This window comes from Chelmon rostratus, chromosome 11 (genome assembly GCF_017976325.1).
Source record: "Chelmon rostratus isolate fCheRos1 chromosome 11, fCheRos1.pri, whole genome shotgun sequence".
In the NCBI taxonomy this organism is placed as follows: Eukaryota; Metazoa; Chordata; class Actinopteri; order Chaetodontiformes; family Chaetodontidae; genus Chelmon; species Chelmon rostratus.
Window position 1 is genome coordinate 8,840,447 of NC_055668.1, and position 13,935 is coordinate 8,854,381.

At 42.8% G+C, this 13,935-nt stretch overlaps 1 protein-coding gene across 1 annotated transcript; it reads right to left on the reverse strand.

Annotated features, from left to right (window-relative positions):
* Positions 1 to 10,088: 10,088 nt before the first annotated feature.
* LOC121613719 (spastin-like) lies at positions 10,089 to 13,935 on the reverse strand. The gene is made up of 16 exons (XM_041947320.1): positions 13,618 to 13,935; positions 13,449 to 13,532; positions 13,283 to 13,366; positions 13,015 to 13,181; positions 12,764 to 12,897; positions 12,562 to 12,655; positions 12,398 to 12,472; positions 12,230 to 12,301; positions 12,048 to 12,123; positions 11,865 to 11,956; positions 11,656 to 11,735; positions 11,522 to 11,564; positions 11,332 to 11,411; positions 11,174 to 11,244; positions 11,031 to 11,071; positions 10,089 to 10,916 (listed from the first exon to the last, which is right to left on the reverse strand). The coding sequence occupies exons 1-16, from the start codon at positions 13,721 to 13,723 to the stop codon at positions 10,791 to 10,793; spliced, it is 1,425 nt and encodes a 474-aa protein (XP_041803254.1). The 5' UTR covers positions 13,724 to 13,935; the 3' UTR covers positions 10,089 to 10,790.

Here is a 13,935-nt window from a genome sequence, read left to right on the forward strand (position 1 = left end):
CCTGCAAAGTGTTTTCAATCGCATCAGGACGCCTGACAACAGCCCAACATAAAGACTAGCCTGCTAGAATTTTTTTGCCTTCCACAACGAATTCCACAATGTGTTCAAAATGCTGACCAACAGGAGCACAGAATGCTCTTCCTTGCACACCTGCAAACATAGTGAAATGAAAGAGGAATGATGTCGATGCCATGAGGTGCAACTGTGAAACAGACGAAAGGTCACAGACTTTCTTTTAGGCTTGTCTGAACACAAGACAGCCAGTTTCATACCCACCGCCATTATTTGTTTACATTCATGTTCCCAGAAGTCGATCCCTGGCACTTCCTTCCTGGTGACATCATGCATGTCGTGAAAGACAGCAAGCTATTATTGGTCGGGGGCCGACGTGTAGTCCGCCTGCCTCTCAGTCAAGTCCTGGCCAGAATTTATGACTCTATAGTCGCCAAGTCTGACACATGGACCATCATAACAGACAGAAATTTAATGTGCTCTGAGCTTGGCATAAAGCACACGCTCATACCTTCAGAGATTTCCAAGGATCTCTGAAGATCTTCCAGAGTCTACGTGGCTAGCTGTTTGAAGTCTGACAGACTTTAGCCTGTGCTTCCACTGAAGCTTACCTGGAGTGGCTGGCAGCCCTGCAGCCCTGCTTGGCACAGTGGCGAGAGCACGGTTAGCTCTTTGTATCAGCCTCCTTGGTCTGAGTGAAAGGTTTGTGCTCTGACCCTGCATACTCTCCTCTGGCCTTCTGGGGATTTACGAGATTAGTGACCTTGCTCCTCTGAGGATCTACAGCTGCAGGAGCCTGACAGCCTGACAACCCATCACGCTGCAGATCTCTGTGGACATCTCGAGGGAAGCCCACCTGTCCGGTGGCCTGACGTGCAGTAACACATGGGTCGATGGTGGGGTAAACAAGCTTGAAACTGTCAGTCAGGATCAAAGTCACATCAAACAAGCGTTTCAAATCTCCTTAAAAATGCGTGACCCCGTTAACAACATCGATGTTGTCCTGAAGCCCCGTCGGGGTTGGTGAGTTGACCCGTGTGTGACAGGAGGTTAGTAGACTGCACCGTTATCCTCTCCCTCAGCAACAACTTGTCATCTTTAAAGATGACACTCTCGCTACAACTGATGACCCATGACACACGCCTGTTTGAGCCTAATTGAGAAGAAACAAATGACTTATAAACTGACCTGCTAACCGCTGGGTGTATGTGGCGCCTTCGAGGCCCCTTAAAAGCCTCTGGTTATCAATTCCTGAAAATCAGACGTAGTTCTAAATGTTTAGAGGCGGTGGAATGTTTTAGAAATGTAAATGCACAAAACCAATGGAATCACCCAGCTCACGCTATAAGAAAGTCCAAAGTCGGTAAATATGAAGCTACATTACAGCCAGTTGTCTGTTATCTTAGCTTAGCTTAGAAACACTTAGCCTTGAACAGGAACCAGACTCTGGGAATCTACTGTGCCAGGCCAAAGCTGAACCAAAACCTGTCATTTTTACAGTTTGTTTTTTTGTCTGGATTAAAATAAATGAGATATAATGTGGTAATTGCTGAACTTAAGAGGTACCACCAAGAAACCCACTAAGCATTTTTCCCAAAGTGTTTCCCAAACTGATGTGTTCAGTCTTCCCAGTTTACATGTCTTAGGAATCAAGAAGTAAGTGCAAATCAGAACATGCATACGACCATTGTGTTGCATCATGGAAAAAACAATACATTTTGATGTCTGTTTATTTATCACACCAATGTCCACTGATCCCTATGGAGGGAGGTCATAGCATTGGCAGAGACGAAAAACACAGTGACAACAATGCAAACGCAATTACAGCCAAAGGACACACTGAGCCAAATCTAAATTCAAAATGTTCTGCAATCCAAAGCATGCACACTCATTTTTAGATGTGATAAATGGATGCAAATGTGCACTGTGAGGTATAATTATGGAAGATCATACCGAATGTACAAAAAAGGATGTGAAAAATGTGTTTAAACATGCACATACATGTTGTAAGCTGTTGTAAGCAAATTTAGTGCATTGTTCTTGCTGCTGTGTGCTGGTTGATAGTGATAGAGCAGAAATATTCAGCTGCTTTCTGTGGAGGGGGTTTAAGCTTCCAGAGCCTGGTTTCACTTAAAACGAAGCGCTCCATTGACCACCTGGACAACATACCAGACAGTTTGTGTAGTGACTCACTTAAGCGTTCAACGCCCAGCTGTAGAACACCTGGCAAGATCTGGGCTTCCACTTAAAATACCAGCCACATGGTATTATGTGTTAACAGTGTCTGTCCCTGATAGAGCAGATTAGATGCTCCTCTGATCTCCCCAGTCTCAATTAAAATCTGTCTAACCATCTCTCACTGCAATCTGTTTTGAGGCCCAGTTAACATTTGCCTTTCTCATTAATCAGTAAAGTAACACCACATAAAAATCTGAGCCACCATAAAACTACGTAATGAGAGCGAGGAAGGATACAATAAATTTACTCATCCTTTGAGGATCCCAGTGGTATATGTCTCATAAATAATGACCCGGCCCAGTTATTAATCTGATCACAGTTAGACTCTTCCTCTTCATGACGCAGTTTAGAGCAGAGCTGCCCAAAGTGGGGCCTGCAGGTCAAAGCTGACCCGCCAGATATTTCTAGCAAAAAGAAAATTATAATTTAAAAAAATATGTATGCTGTTTTATTTATTTATTTATTTAGGTAAATATGCTCTTTAAATATGTTCAAACACGTAATAAAGCTATTTATTATTTACTTCACACAATATGAGCAAGGCGGTCAGACTGATTGCGCAGGGAGTTAGGCAGTTAAGGGAACCTGTGATCCTTGTTCCATTTTTGAACTTTTACAATACAGTACAATAGGTGCTCATTTTGGCATGTGGTCCACCATTAAGTTTCAGTTTTGGTCCTCCAAGGGAAAAAGTTTGAGCACCCCTGGTTTAAAGAGTGTTAGCAGCATGCCAACAGCTGCAGTTTGCAAGCTACAAGTTAAGGTGCAGCAGTTTCTTGAACCTACAATAATCTTTTATTTTGACCACTTGAGGGCAGCAGAAACAAGTTGTGAACACAACAATCTGTAAAGAGTTGCTTATTTACACATTCAACAACGTTATCATTCATCTAGCGTCTTGTGTTTCTGTCCACCTTATTGATTTATGTCCAGTGTTTATTTTCTTTTAGCTAGTTTTTTTTCTTGACAAAATTCGGAGTGAAGTATCCGGCTCTTTAGCAGCTAAATGCTCGGTTAGTCGCTAACTGGGTCTGTTTGCCCTTTGGAACTAAGCCAGTAGTGTAGCGTGATTTTTGAGCTTTTTCGCTGAAAACTCGCTGTAAAGGTCTGCAAAGCAAGGAGGAGCTGCAGATTCAGATGATAATTCTGTGGGTTCATCAGTACAAGTGACCCCTTTCACGCTGTTGCATTGTCAGTGTTCTGAATGTCCTCATGACCACAGAAAACAGCCTCATATGCTCCTGCCTTCATGCTTATTAATACTCATTCAAGATTTTTAAATGCAATATGCAATATGATGCTAATCTTCAGTAGTACTACTCGACACATTGTGGTTAATTCACACGTACTCTAATTAAAGTATACAGGGATTTACACAGGATGCTGCAGTGGGGCCCATTAAACTTTATAACTCCTGATGCTGTGCAAACCTATGATATATGAAATTCACCATCTAAAACATCCAATAATCACTGTAGTCATTTATTAGCTCAGATTTTCTTCCTGTTCCACATGAATCAGTCAAAATAAGTTTAAAAGTAGTTGCCAGATGCAGCTGTGACTCAGCCCTCATACATTTATCCTTATTGACATAATGTACATGTATGTGTAAAGATGAATTTGCTTCTCGACCCGGTCTAAGTTTTACCTACCCCAATGTTCTCTGTTTTTCAGACAGTCACCATGGAAGATGATAGATTTGGAAAACAGCCTGTCAGAATTACCCCCATTCCCCTGCCCCTCCCCCAGCAGACACCTCATGATCCGATGCTCGGGATAAACAGACCTCTGTTTTACAGGTCATGTGACAGAGGTCAAGGTCTGCTTCTTGACCAAGTGCTCCAAGACAACAAGTGCAGTTTCAAGGCTCAGGCTCAAACCCAGTGCGTGATCCAGCCGTGAGATTCTCTACATGACAGCCACTTCTGGTAATACAAACTACAGAGTTCTTCATTCCACAAACCAATGTCGCCAGAAATATAAATATGTTTGCATGAAAAAACATGGATTTTGAGCCCTGGGGACTATTCTTCATCACTTCACTTCCCCTACAGCGCCACAAAGAGACACGGTGTACCACAAACTAAAGATCTACCAAATACCACAAAGTGTGTGATGTGTGTTGCATTGAGAGTGGTGCTGTGAGACACTGTGAGATGCTGTAGGACACAGAGAGATGAAAGAGCTCCGGGCTTGTTCCTGGGCGTGTGGCCAACACAGCCGCCTTTGAAACACCCTCACTAAACCAAACCTCTCCATAGGCTCGTTTCGGCGGGACGTCTTTGATAGATTTTGATGTCCCGCACAAATGGACACTAATGCGTGATCAAATGCTTAAGAACACAGCACGCTACCTGAATCTTGATGAACAAGTACACGTGACATCCACCAGTGATCACCGTAACACTGGCTGCTATCATGAGGGAATGCACAGTGTAAAAAGTCTGAGCTTCTATAGAGATGTTTCTGCTGTTTTGTTCACGTTTGTTTCCTGTGACTGAGCTCGTACTACATGTCATGTTCCACGTCTATAAATAACCTTACTTTGTTTCATACAAATCGTCGAAGGAGGCTCACAGTGTGAATGCCAACATGTTCAGATCTGCAGACCTGTGACTCTGCAAACCGCTTCAGTCCTTTCGGTTCTATTGCTAATGCCATGGCAGGAATGTGTGTTTTGCTTAACTCTCTCAATACCTGCCAGAGCAAATCATTTTCAAAAGGCAGAGATTTAATTGCTTGAATCTTTGCACATACCGATTCCACCACATTCAAAGGAGGGTTTGGATAAGAGCAGCTGTGTGATCCTGAGTTTAAAGACTTAGTAAGCCACGAGCAAGATGCTTAAGACATTATTTTATCAGGAAGAACTCATCCACTGAATTATAGTCCTTCTTTAAGTCAACTCAGTCTGTTTGCTGTAATCAGATTTAGTTGTAAGCCAAGCCCACAGCGTGGCTCCAGGGACGGTCAGCTGGTTCATCTCATTCATGGTCCACAGATGATGAATCTAGTGACCTTGTTAATCTCCTAATTTTTCTCATGTGCCATCATTAGGTTAAATTTTTGGTTTGAATGAAACATCTTGACAACTGACGGAAAGATTGCCTGAAATTTATTGAAGGCATTAAAGGCCTAAAGCCTTCGGTGGGCCTCTGACTTTTCTATCAGGTCAATATTCAAATTTGTCCAGTACTTTGATTCATGAGAAAAAACCTGCAAAGATAATGGCATTCCCATCAGCCTCAGCTGTGCTTTGTGTTTAGTCCCAATTAACAAATGTTAGCTCGCTAACAAACTAAACGAAGACTAAACTAAACAATCAGCATGTTAGCATGCTTATGTTAGCATATATCTTAAGGAACCGCTGTGCCGAAGTGCAGCCTCACAGAGCAGCTAGCATGGCTGCAGACTCTTGTTTAAGTGTAGTTTACGGCTGTGTTCGAAATCACCCCTTTGTTCACTCATTCACTACCCCCTCATATAGCACTCAATAGGGAGCACTAAATTGAGACTTCAAAAACTTATCATCATCATCGCGCCTCACCACTTACAGCTATAGAGTCATGTGATGGTAATTTTCGCATCTATATAATATAGTGTATTACATCGTGGGATTGTTAGCAGAAAATAGCGCAGGCCTATATGCCGTGGACATGGCTTTTTTTGTCCAGTTGTGGAATTTTTGAGGTCCCTACAGAGGGGATACAATTACACACTCAAAATTCAGACACTCGAGAAAATGGCGGGCAGTAAATGTAGTTTACTATAAGGTCAAGGGAGGGACTTTGGACCCAGCCTTTGAGTGAGCAATGCCACAACATCAGCTCAGATACTTTTAGTCACCCGATCTGGCCCTCCAGTGCTTTCAGTGGATGCAGCTGTAAAAAGGTGATAATTAAGGACTCTCTGCAGTGTCTCCTGTGAGTTCACTGAAAGTGCAGCCGAAGTTCACTATCACTGTCAATTAAAGACGTTTGCTAAGTGACTATAAAATAGCACTACCATTATATGAGATGAGATACAGAGTAATGTGATTATCAACAGATCAACTTTTTTTTTAAAGATATCAAATGTTTTTAATCCTGGGATCTGCGGGCAGGATTCACATTGACCAAGTAGTGTGAGCTGGGGATGGATTGGTAGTCTAGTTGCTGCACACTGAACCTGACTGGGGTCAGAGGTGGAGCTGAACCATCACTCCTGTCCCCACATGAATGACCCGAGGGAAGGGCAACAGAGAGATAAAAAGGGGAGGACAAGGGGAGTGGGAAAAGCAGAATGACAAAGCATTATTCCCATGAAAATGCTCAGTCTTCACTGCACTTTCACTTTTCATCAAGTGTTTTGGCTGCACATGAGCTGAAGGAATGCACCGCAGGGCAGCCTGCAGCTCACCTTAGCTGTGCACCGTTCCCCTCATCATCGTCTCCCCGCGTCACACCCACGTCTCAACATGTCCACCTCGGTCCAATGCCGATAAGATCCTGAGCATCGTCTGTGGAGGATCTTTGTCCAAGCTATTCACCTCCATTTAAAGGATGACTGGAGCATTATTTAGCTTTTAGACCTTTCTAGGGATGTGCTAACAGGCCACACAGGATTGATATATCTGAACAGGTTCTATGAAGTCAAACAAAAGGGTTTGCCTCAGAGGTTATTGAGATTAATGGCTTTGCAGGTCATGTGCGGGCAGGACACAGACTTTGCTCCCCTCCATCCACCTCCGCTTTTTACAGCTTTGTGGCTGCAGGCTGCAGTGGGAGAGAAAATACATGACTTTAACTTAGTTCACTCCAAAGCATGCAGACATGGATAAATTCACTCTAAGAGTAATTGTTTTTTTCAAATCCCCCACGCCTTAAATAATCTCCTCCGTCGGCTCATCAATAATCTACCTACATGCTATACAGCAGTTTGAAAAAATGTTGCTTTTCCACGAGCTGTATCCCTACACCTCGTAAAAAGGTGCTGGCCTCCCAAATTAGATAGTGAGGCTGTGAGACTAGCTATTACTGACCTCACCACAGACCTATCACTCCGCTGGAGTGGAAATTAACAGACATACAGTCAGGTGGTTACTGTAAACTCTCTATGAATACAAATCAGGCAGCAAAACAAACATGTCCTCATGGTTCCTGATGAGCCAAAGACTCAAAGTGACAATGGATGCCAATTCACAGTTATTTATGTTACCTTATTGAGACTATTCCCTTAGCTCGTACATGTCATATCTGATCATCATTTCAAAGCACCTGGTTAAAACAACTAGTTAAATGATATATTGTCACTAAAGGCCTACAGTCTTGAAACTATTGAAAAACTGTATTTTCCAAAATGCTAAAATATTCCTTTAAGCATCTTTAATGTGTAAACTCCACATGATCTAGTTAGCTCAATTACCCTGAGTGCTCTGGGTTAAGGCAGATCTGCCATAAATAAGCTCAAGTTCACATATGTATATATGTACAAATTTATATACCAACACCCCTTTTTCCACCCTCACACACCTATAATATACACACCTTAAATAAACAGCGAGCAAGAAAAATAAATTAGCTCATAAAAGACAGTTTCTGCCATTGGATACAAGATTCGAGCCAGCTTGTAGCCTCCCCTGAGAGACAAAGACAACACTGCCATGGTAAATGAAGTTATGTATTGGGTGTGCAGACTGGTGGAACAGTAGCAGCCAGTGCTGAAAGTGGACTCCCTCAGCCCTGAAGGCGTTCCACTGTGTAGACCCTGAACACATCTTTAAACCGAGGGTGATAAAAGGGCCAAATCCCAGCTTTTGAAGGAAATCTCTTCCCACCAGCTCAACAATTTACTTTTCTTAAAAACAGCCGAGCACACAGCCACCCTCCAACGTGGTGCTGCACACAGTCAGTGCATCTTTTCTTTCAGTCTTATAACATTTAATGTAAAGCAGGACAATGGACAAAATATGTCAGGTTTCCAATTAATGCCTCCACAAACTCAAAGGATAATCCCAGCAGCCTCAAAATGAAACACTTGCACTCACTATAACAAAACCCTCCCATCCGCACAGTGTTTTCATAATGGGCCACTTGAAGAAACACTCGCAGACTGTTTGCTCAATCACTCAGAGGTCCTCTCTGTGTTGACTATTATTCTACTCTCTACAGGGTGGGCTGTTTCACTGGAGGTATCAAATGATCACCTATTCTGTTTTCCCTCGAGTGGATGTAGTGGTCGAAGCATCAATGAGCCACTGTGGAGGTGCAGGGCGCTGACACGCAACCAAAAAGGGAAGCTGTCAATCATCTACAAGGTTCAAACCACCTCAGTAATTCTCTGTCTTCTGTCAGCTTGAAAATTTAAAGCACAACGTGTACATATGATGATTGCTCTTTACTGTAATTACAGGGTATTTTAACAGTAATGACTTGTCAGAATATGAGGCAATTACCTAATTCTACCACCTGTAGGCATTTATTGTATATGCAGACATGAAGGTGAAAGGTGTTAAAATTACATGACTAAACGGCCTTGCAACTAGTCCATCATACAGATCATTTGTTTGGTGTGCAGGATGCTCTCAGTGAAGGGTGTACACAGAAAAAAGGTGATGACTAAACCCCGACCCCAAACATGCTCCACTCCTGTCTGGCGTCATGAAAGAAGCTCTTCAGTCATGACAAATTCCAAAACACACTCCCCATCCAACATCTCTCCCCTGAGGAAAAGAGAGTAGGCCTAGGTGTGGTTGCAGCTCTGGGAAAGACTGTTTTGCATGCTGAGCTCTCTTCATGATAACTTCTAGCAGCATGGAAATAAAAGTCAGAGGACAGCCTTAATTAATTGCAGAAAATGTTTGCATTTGCAGAGTCTGTAAACATGTGCAGGAACAGGCTATGCAGCTGCCGGGGCCACATAAACCACAGGCAACACCACCAGCTGACCATAGGAAGGGCCTTTGGGGAAGAGGTGGTTCAGTCAGATTTCTCAGTGGGGGAGTTTGGAGTGCACTGAAATAAAGGCTGACCACAAGCATTTACTAAGCTTGAATCAGCCATGCCCCGACAGCTGGTGACCCCCGATCGAGCTGAGTCTCCAGCCTTGTTATTAGAAGGTGGCTGGTTATGGGGTCTTGACCACAGAGCTGCAGAATGCAACCTCGCTTATCAACGATGTGACCGTTTCTCTGAAGCACCTACATGTATGTGCATGAGCCCCACAGAGGCTCCGACAACTATCAGACATACCCAAAACTTAATCCAGTCGATCACTCAAGCTGTCACCTCGCAGCAGGACGCAGGCTTTATTTTCATTAATAGTAATTTACTGCATTCCACACTTCTCTGGTTGCAGGCCAAACATTTGCTCATTCTGGATGCACTTTGGGCCACAGAAGGGAGCAACAGGTGAAAACAGAGCAGCAGCACCACCTACCTGTCAATGTGAAACTTCACTCACTGAAATTGAAGTCTGTCCAGGATGTAAATTTTGTGCATGTAACAAAAATCTTAAAACATGCTTGCAGAACTTTGTTTCTTTTGGGGGATACCTCAATTCCTACGACTCCAACCAATGATATTCACACTTTTATATAGAATGAAGATAATTTAATGAGCTGCTTTTCTGTGCTTCTTATTAAGGAAAACCTGCAGTGGTTTTTATTAAGCTTGGGGTCCTGTTAGATTTAATAGAAAATCTCAATGTGCTGAGAGGCTGTGTTGAAAGAATAGAGTAGAAAGTATTTATGTATACTGTACATTAATCATTGTGTTTTTGTATGATTATGACTCAAAGGGAGTGATTTGACATTCAAATACTGTGCCTGATTTAAAAGAAAAGAAAATATAAAGATGGGGAGACTTTAATATACCAGTTTATTGATGCATGAGGAGAGTGGGAAGCCATTGTCAACTAAATGTCATGACAAAAAAAGAAAAAGAGCTGGCCAACATGAAAATTCATTAGGTCTCAAACTTTCAAAGCATTAGTATCTATAAACTATAGCAACAAATGGAAAAAAAATCCAAAAACAACAAAAGAACCCAATTTGACAAATCTTCTCCCAATTATTATCACTCTGGCATGTGTACAAGTACAGCACTTGGTGATCAATACCATCGACATGTCAATACATCAGGGAACTAAAAGATGTTGTGCAAAACAGTCTGGATCAGTGAGGTGATGTCAGGATTTGCAGAAACTTGCTGCCCTCTTGAGGCAAGAGAAAGATCACTTGTAATTTTGCAGGACATTCTTAAGAATAAATAATGAAATTTCAAGTAGCAAAAGTGTTTTAGGAGAGTAATAAAGAAACTCATACAAATCTTACTAGCAAAGCCTTCCCATAAAACAGGAAATGTAGCAATAATGCTGCAAAATGGCATAATATTTACATATATTATTGCTTTATCAACCTATAAAGTGTTCCAGGTTTTGAAGTTCATTTGTTAATGACATCTTGTACCCGTAGGTTAAAACAGGACGATCAACTGTTTTTTCATTTTCACCTTCTTTTTGTTTGTTTGTTTTTTTTTACAAGTGAAAATGAACTATCGAGCTCACAAAGCTGTTGTGTCACCGAAATCTTTGTTCCATTTGGAATACATGTTAAGAGTTGCTGGGCTAACACTGGGCTTAACGCGCTTCAGGGAGTCCTCAAAGTCTTTCATCTTGATGTTACGCATCTGTGAACAAAGACAAAAAGAGCAGAAGTAAGCAAATAAATACTGTTAGATAATGGTAGTTAAACAGGCATAAAGGAAATATATGTAGTATCTGGTGCACTTTAACAGCGTTACCTCACTCGCAGCCATACTTCGGACTTGGTCTGGTCCCAACTCTGTGTACGAGAGGATTTTCACATGAAAAAGAAGCCGACTTACCTCATCATCGAGACTAAAATATACACAAACCATACGATGAAGTGAGGAAGATGTCTTACCTCGAATCGGCCCAAGTGCAGCATCTTTGGCTAGCGACGTGAGGTCACTTCCTGAATATCCTGCAGTCGCTCTATCAAGTTGCATATCCAGGAATTAATGCAAGTAAATACAAAACTAATGCTGTGAAGGTAGTGTGGCATGTAAATACAAAACTCACTTGGCAAGAGAAGACAGCTCATTCTTGCTCAGTGGATTCCCCTGCTTTCCCAGAAGATTTTTCAGCAGAGTGAATCTTGTCTGGAGGGATGAGAGTTACTTCAACTTAAAAAAATGCTGCATCATTCACATTTCAAAGCTAACAAAGGTCACTGATCATAGTGCTGTGTTAATGGTTTCGCAGTAAATACCTCTGCATCCGGCAACGCCACATAAACCCTCTTTGCAAAGCGCCTGTGACATGAACACAAGAGAAAAACTGTAGTTAGCTTGTACAAAAAGAAATAAGTAATCACTGTGCAGCACGTGGAGTTGCGTCATCTACCTCAGCACTGCTTCATCGAGCTCCTGAGGCCTGTTGGTCGCTCCCATTACAAGCACCCTGTCATCCCCTCCTGACTGCACCTGAAACACAAAAGCACCGTTGTGAAAATGACACCTGTGCCCTCTGAGATGACAGCGAATTCAACCCTCTGCTGCGGCTTCAAGATCAAATTTCAGAGGCTGCAGAGCGACGGCTGCTGCTGCTCTTACCCCATCAAACTCAATGAGGAACTCGGTTTTTAATCGACGAGAGGCATCGTGTTCTCCCTCCCTCCTTTCACAGAGCAAGCTGTCAACTTCATCTGAATGTGAAATAAAAACAAAATGAGGACATCTGGGGGACAAAAATTGGTGTTTGCGGTGCATGTATTCCATAAATCGAGTACTACATACCGATGAAGATGACAGAGGGCTGTAATTCTCTGGCAACTGCAAACAGTGCTCGTACAAGCTTCTCGCCCTCTCCCACCTGCGATGGTGAACACAGGAAAGGTTATATAAATCAAATCTACACTAAACTTAGCAAACTTTGGACAGATACTCTAGAAAAAAAGAGCACCAAAGTGTTTTCTTACATATTTAGAAGTCAAACTGGCAGCGCTGATGTTGAAGAATGTGGCATTTGACTCGGCTGCGACTGCTTTGGCCTTGTGAGAGGAAGTAAAGGCTGTGATCGGAGAATATCAATAGCTATATGCAAATCATAAAGAACACAGATTGATCTGACAGACCTGGAAACTTACCAGCATGGTTTTCCCATTTCCAGGTGGGCCAAATAAAAGCAAGCCACGTGCTGGAGCTCTCAAACCAGTAAAGAGCTGAATGGAAAAATGTGAATGAGCATTATTTGTAAATGTGAAAACGTAGAAATCTATTAAGCAGAGACAAACTGTTTGTAAGTGATCACCTCTGGTCTTAGGGCCGGGAGGATGACGATCTCCTGGAGTGCTTGCTTGGCCAGCTCCTGTCCCGCGATGTCTTCAAAAGATACAGACGCTCCACTGCAGTGAGCACAGGAAGGTACTTTAACTGCAGCGTAGGTGTTTTTGACTATGTTTTCCACAGACAGCGAAATTTACAGGTGACACAACAGCATTGCTTCTAAATACCTGTCAACAATTTCATTCATGATCAAGTTGGCCAGTTTGCTGTCAACGTTCTTGAAGTTTTTCATATCCCTCTTTGGAGGCTGTTTCACAGCTGCCGGTTTTCCATTTTGAGCTTTTCCCATCCGCGGGGTCACCTTAGCAGGCGCATACATATCAGGAACACATTACAATGTGATCCGAATCAGACATTGTGAAAAAGCATACAACTAAACACCACTGCACAACTAAATCTTATCAAAAATAAGAATCACCTTTGCCTCAGCGGGTCTAGATGAGGGTCTGACAGCAGAGGAAGGCCTGACGGTTGTGGACATGCCTCGCCCTGCAGGCTGGCTTTTAGGCACCGGCTTCGCTTGTGGAAGAACATGATTTGAGGTCTTCTGGGGATCACAGCTCCTTTTAGATGCCAGTGTTGCGTCTGTGACACAAGGACAGTGCTGATCTTCAGCATCAGCTTAGATAGCAACACTGTTTGTTAAAACTAACTTTAGGATGCCAGGCAACCGAGTTCCCACTTACCTAAAAGGGCAAGTCTGTCTTTCGCCATGGTGAGATTGCAGATCATCTTATCTTGAAGTCTCTTTGCTCGTTCATATTGCTCTCCTGCAAACAAAACACGGAGTATACGCCTAAAGCACGTCAGAAGAGCATAACATATACATCCGGGTGTTTGGTTGCCTGTTACCTTGTCCCGTGAGCTCGACCGCAATTCCCCTTTCAAGCTCATCGATTCCTTTCTGGTACCACCGCACAGCCTGCTCCTTTTCCCCTGCCACCACAGAGAGGAGGGGTGTTTATCACGAGCTGTCACACGCCAAAACACAGCCATTAACTCCCGAACACAATAAACAAACCTGTATCATCTTCGTCGATCTTTAATGCCTTCGATATATACTCAAACGCCTGCTTGTGGTAGTTTCTAATAACTTCACCGCTGTCTTTGCTTTTACTTGCGTTCATTTTGGCCGAAATTACTGTCACGTTACCGCCTCCTTGTTCCCAGTTGTAACTCAGAGTTAGCCACTTTTTACAGAGGACGCGGTAAAATGTAGCCTTTAAGTTGCATTTATAATCGGTATCAATCCGAAGTCTGGGGTCTATAAAACGACCTTTTCGCCACAGACTTTACAGTAACTCCGTTGCCTCATCACTACACGAACATCCTCACAATA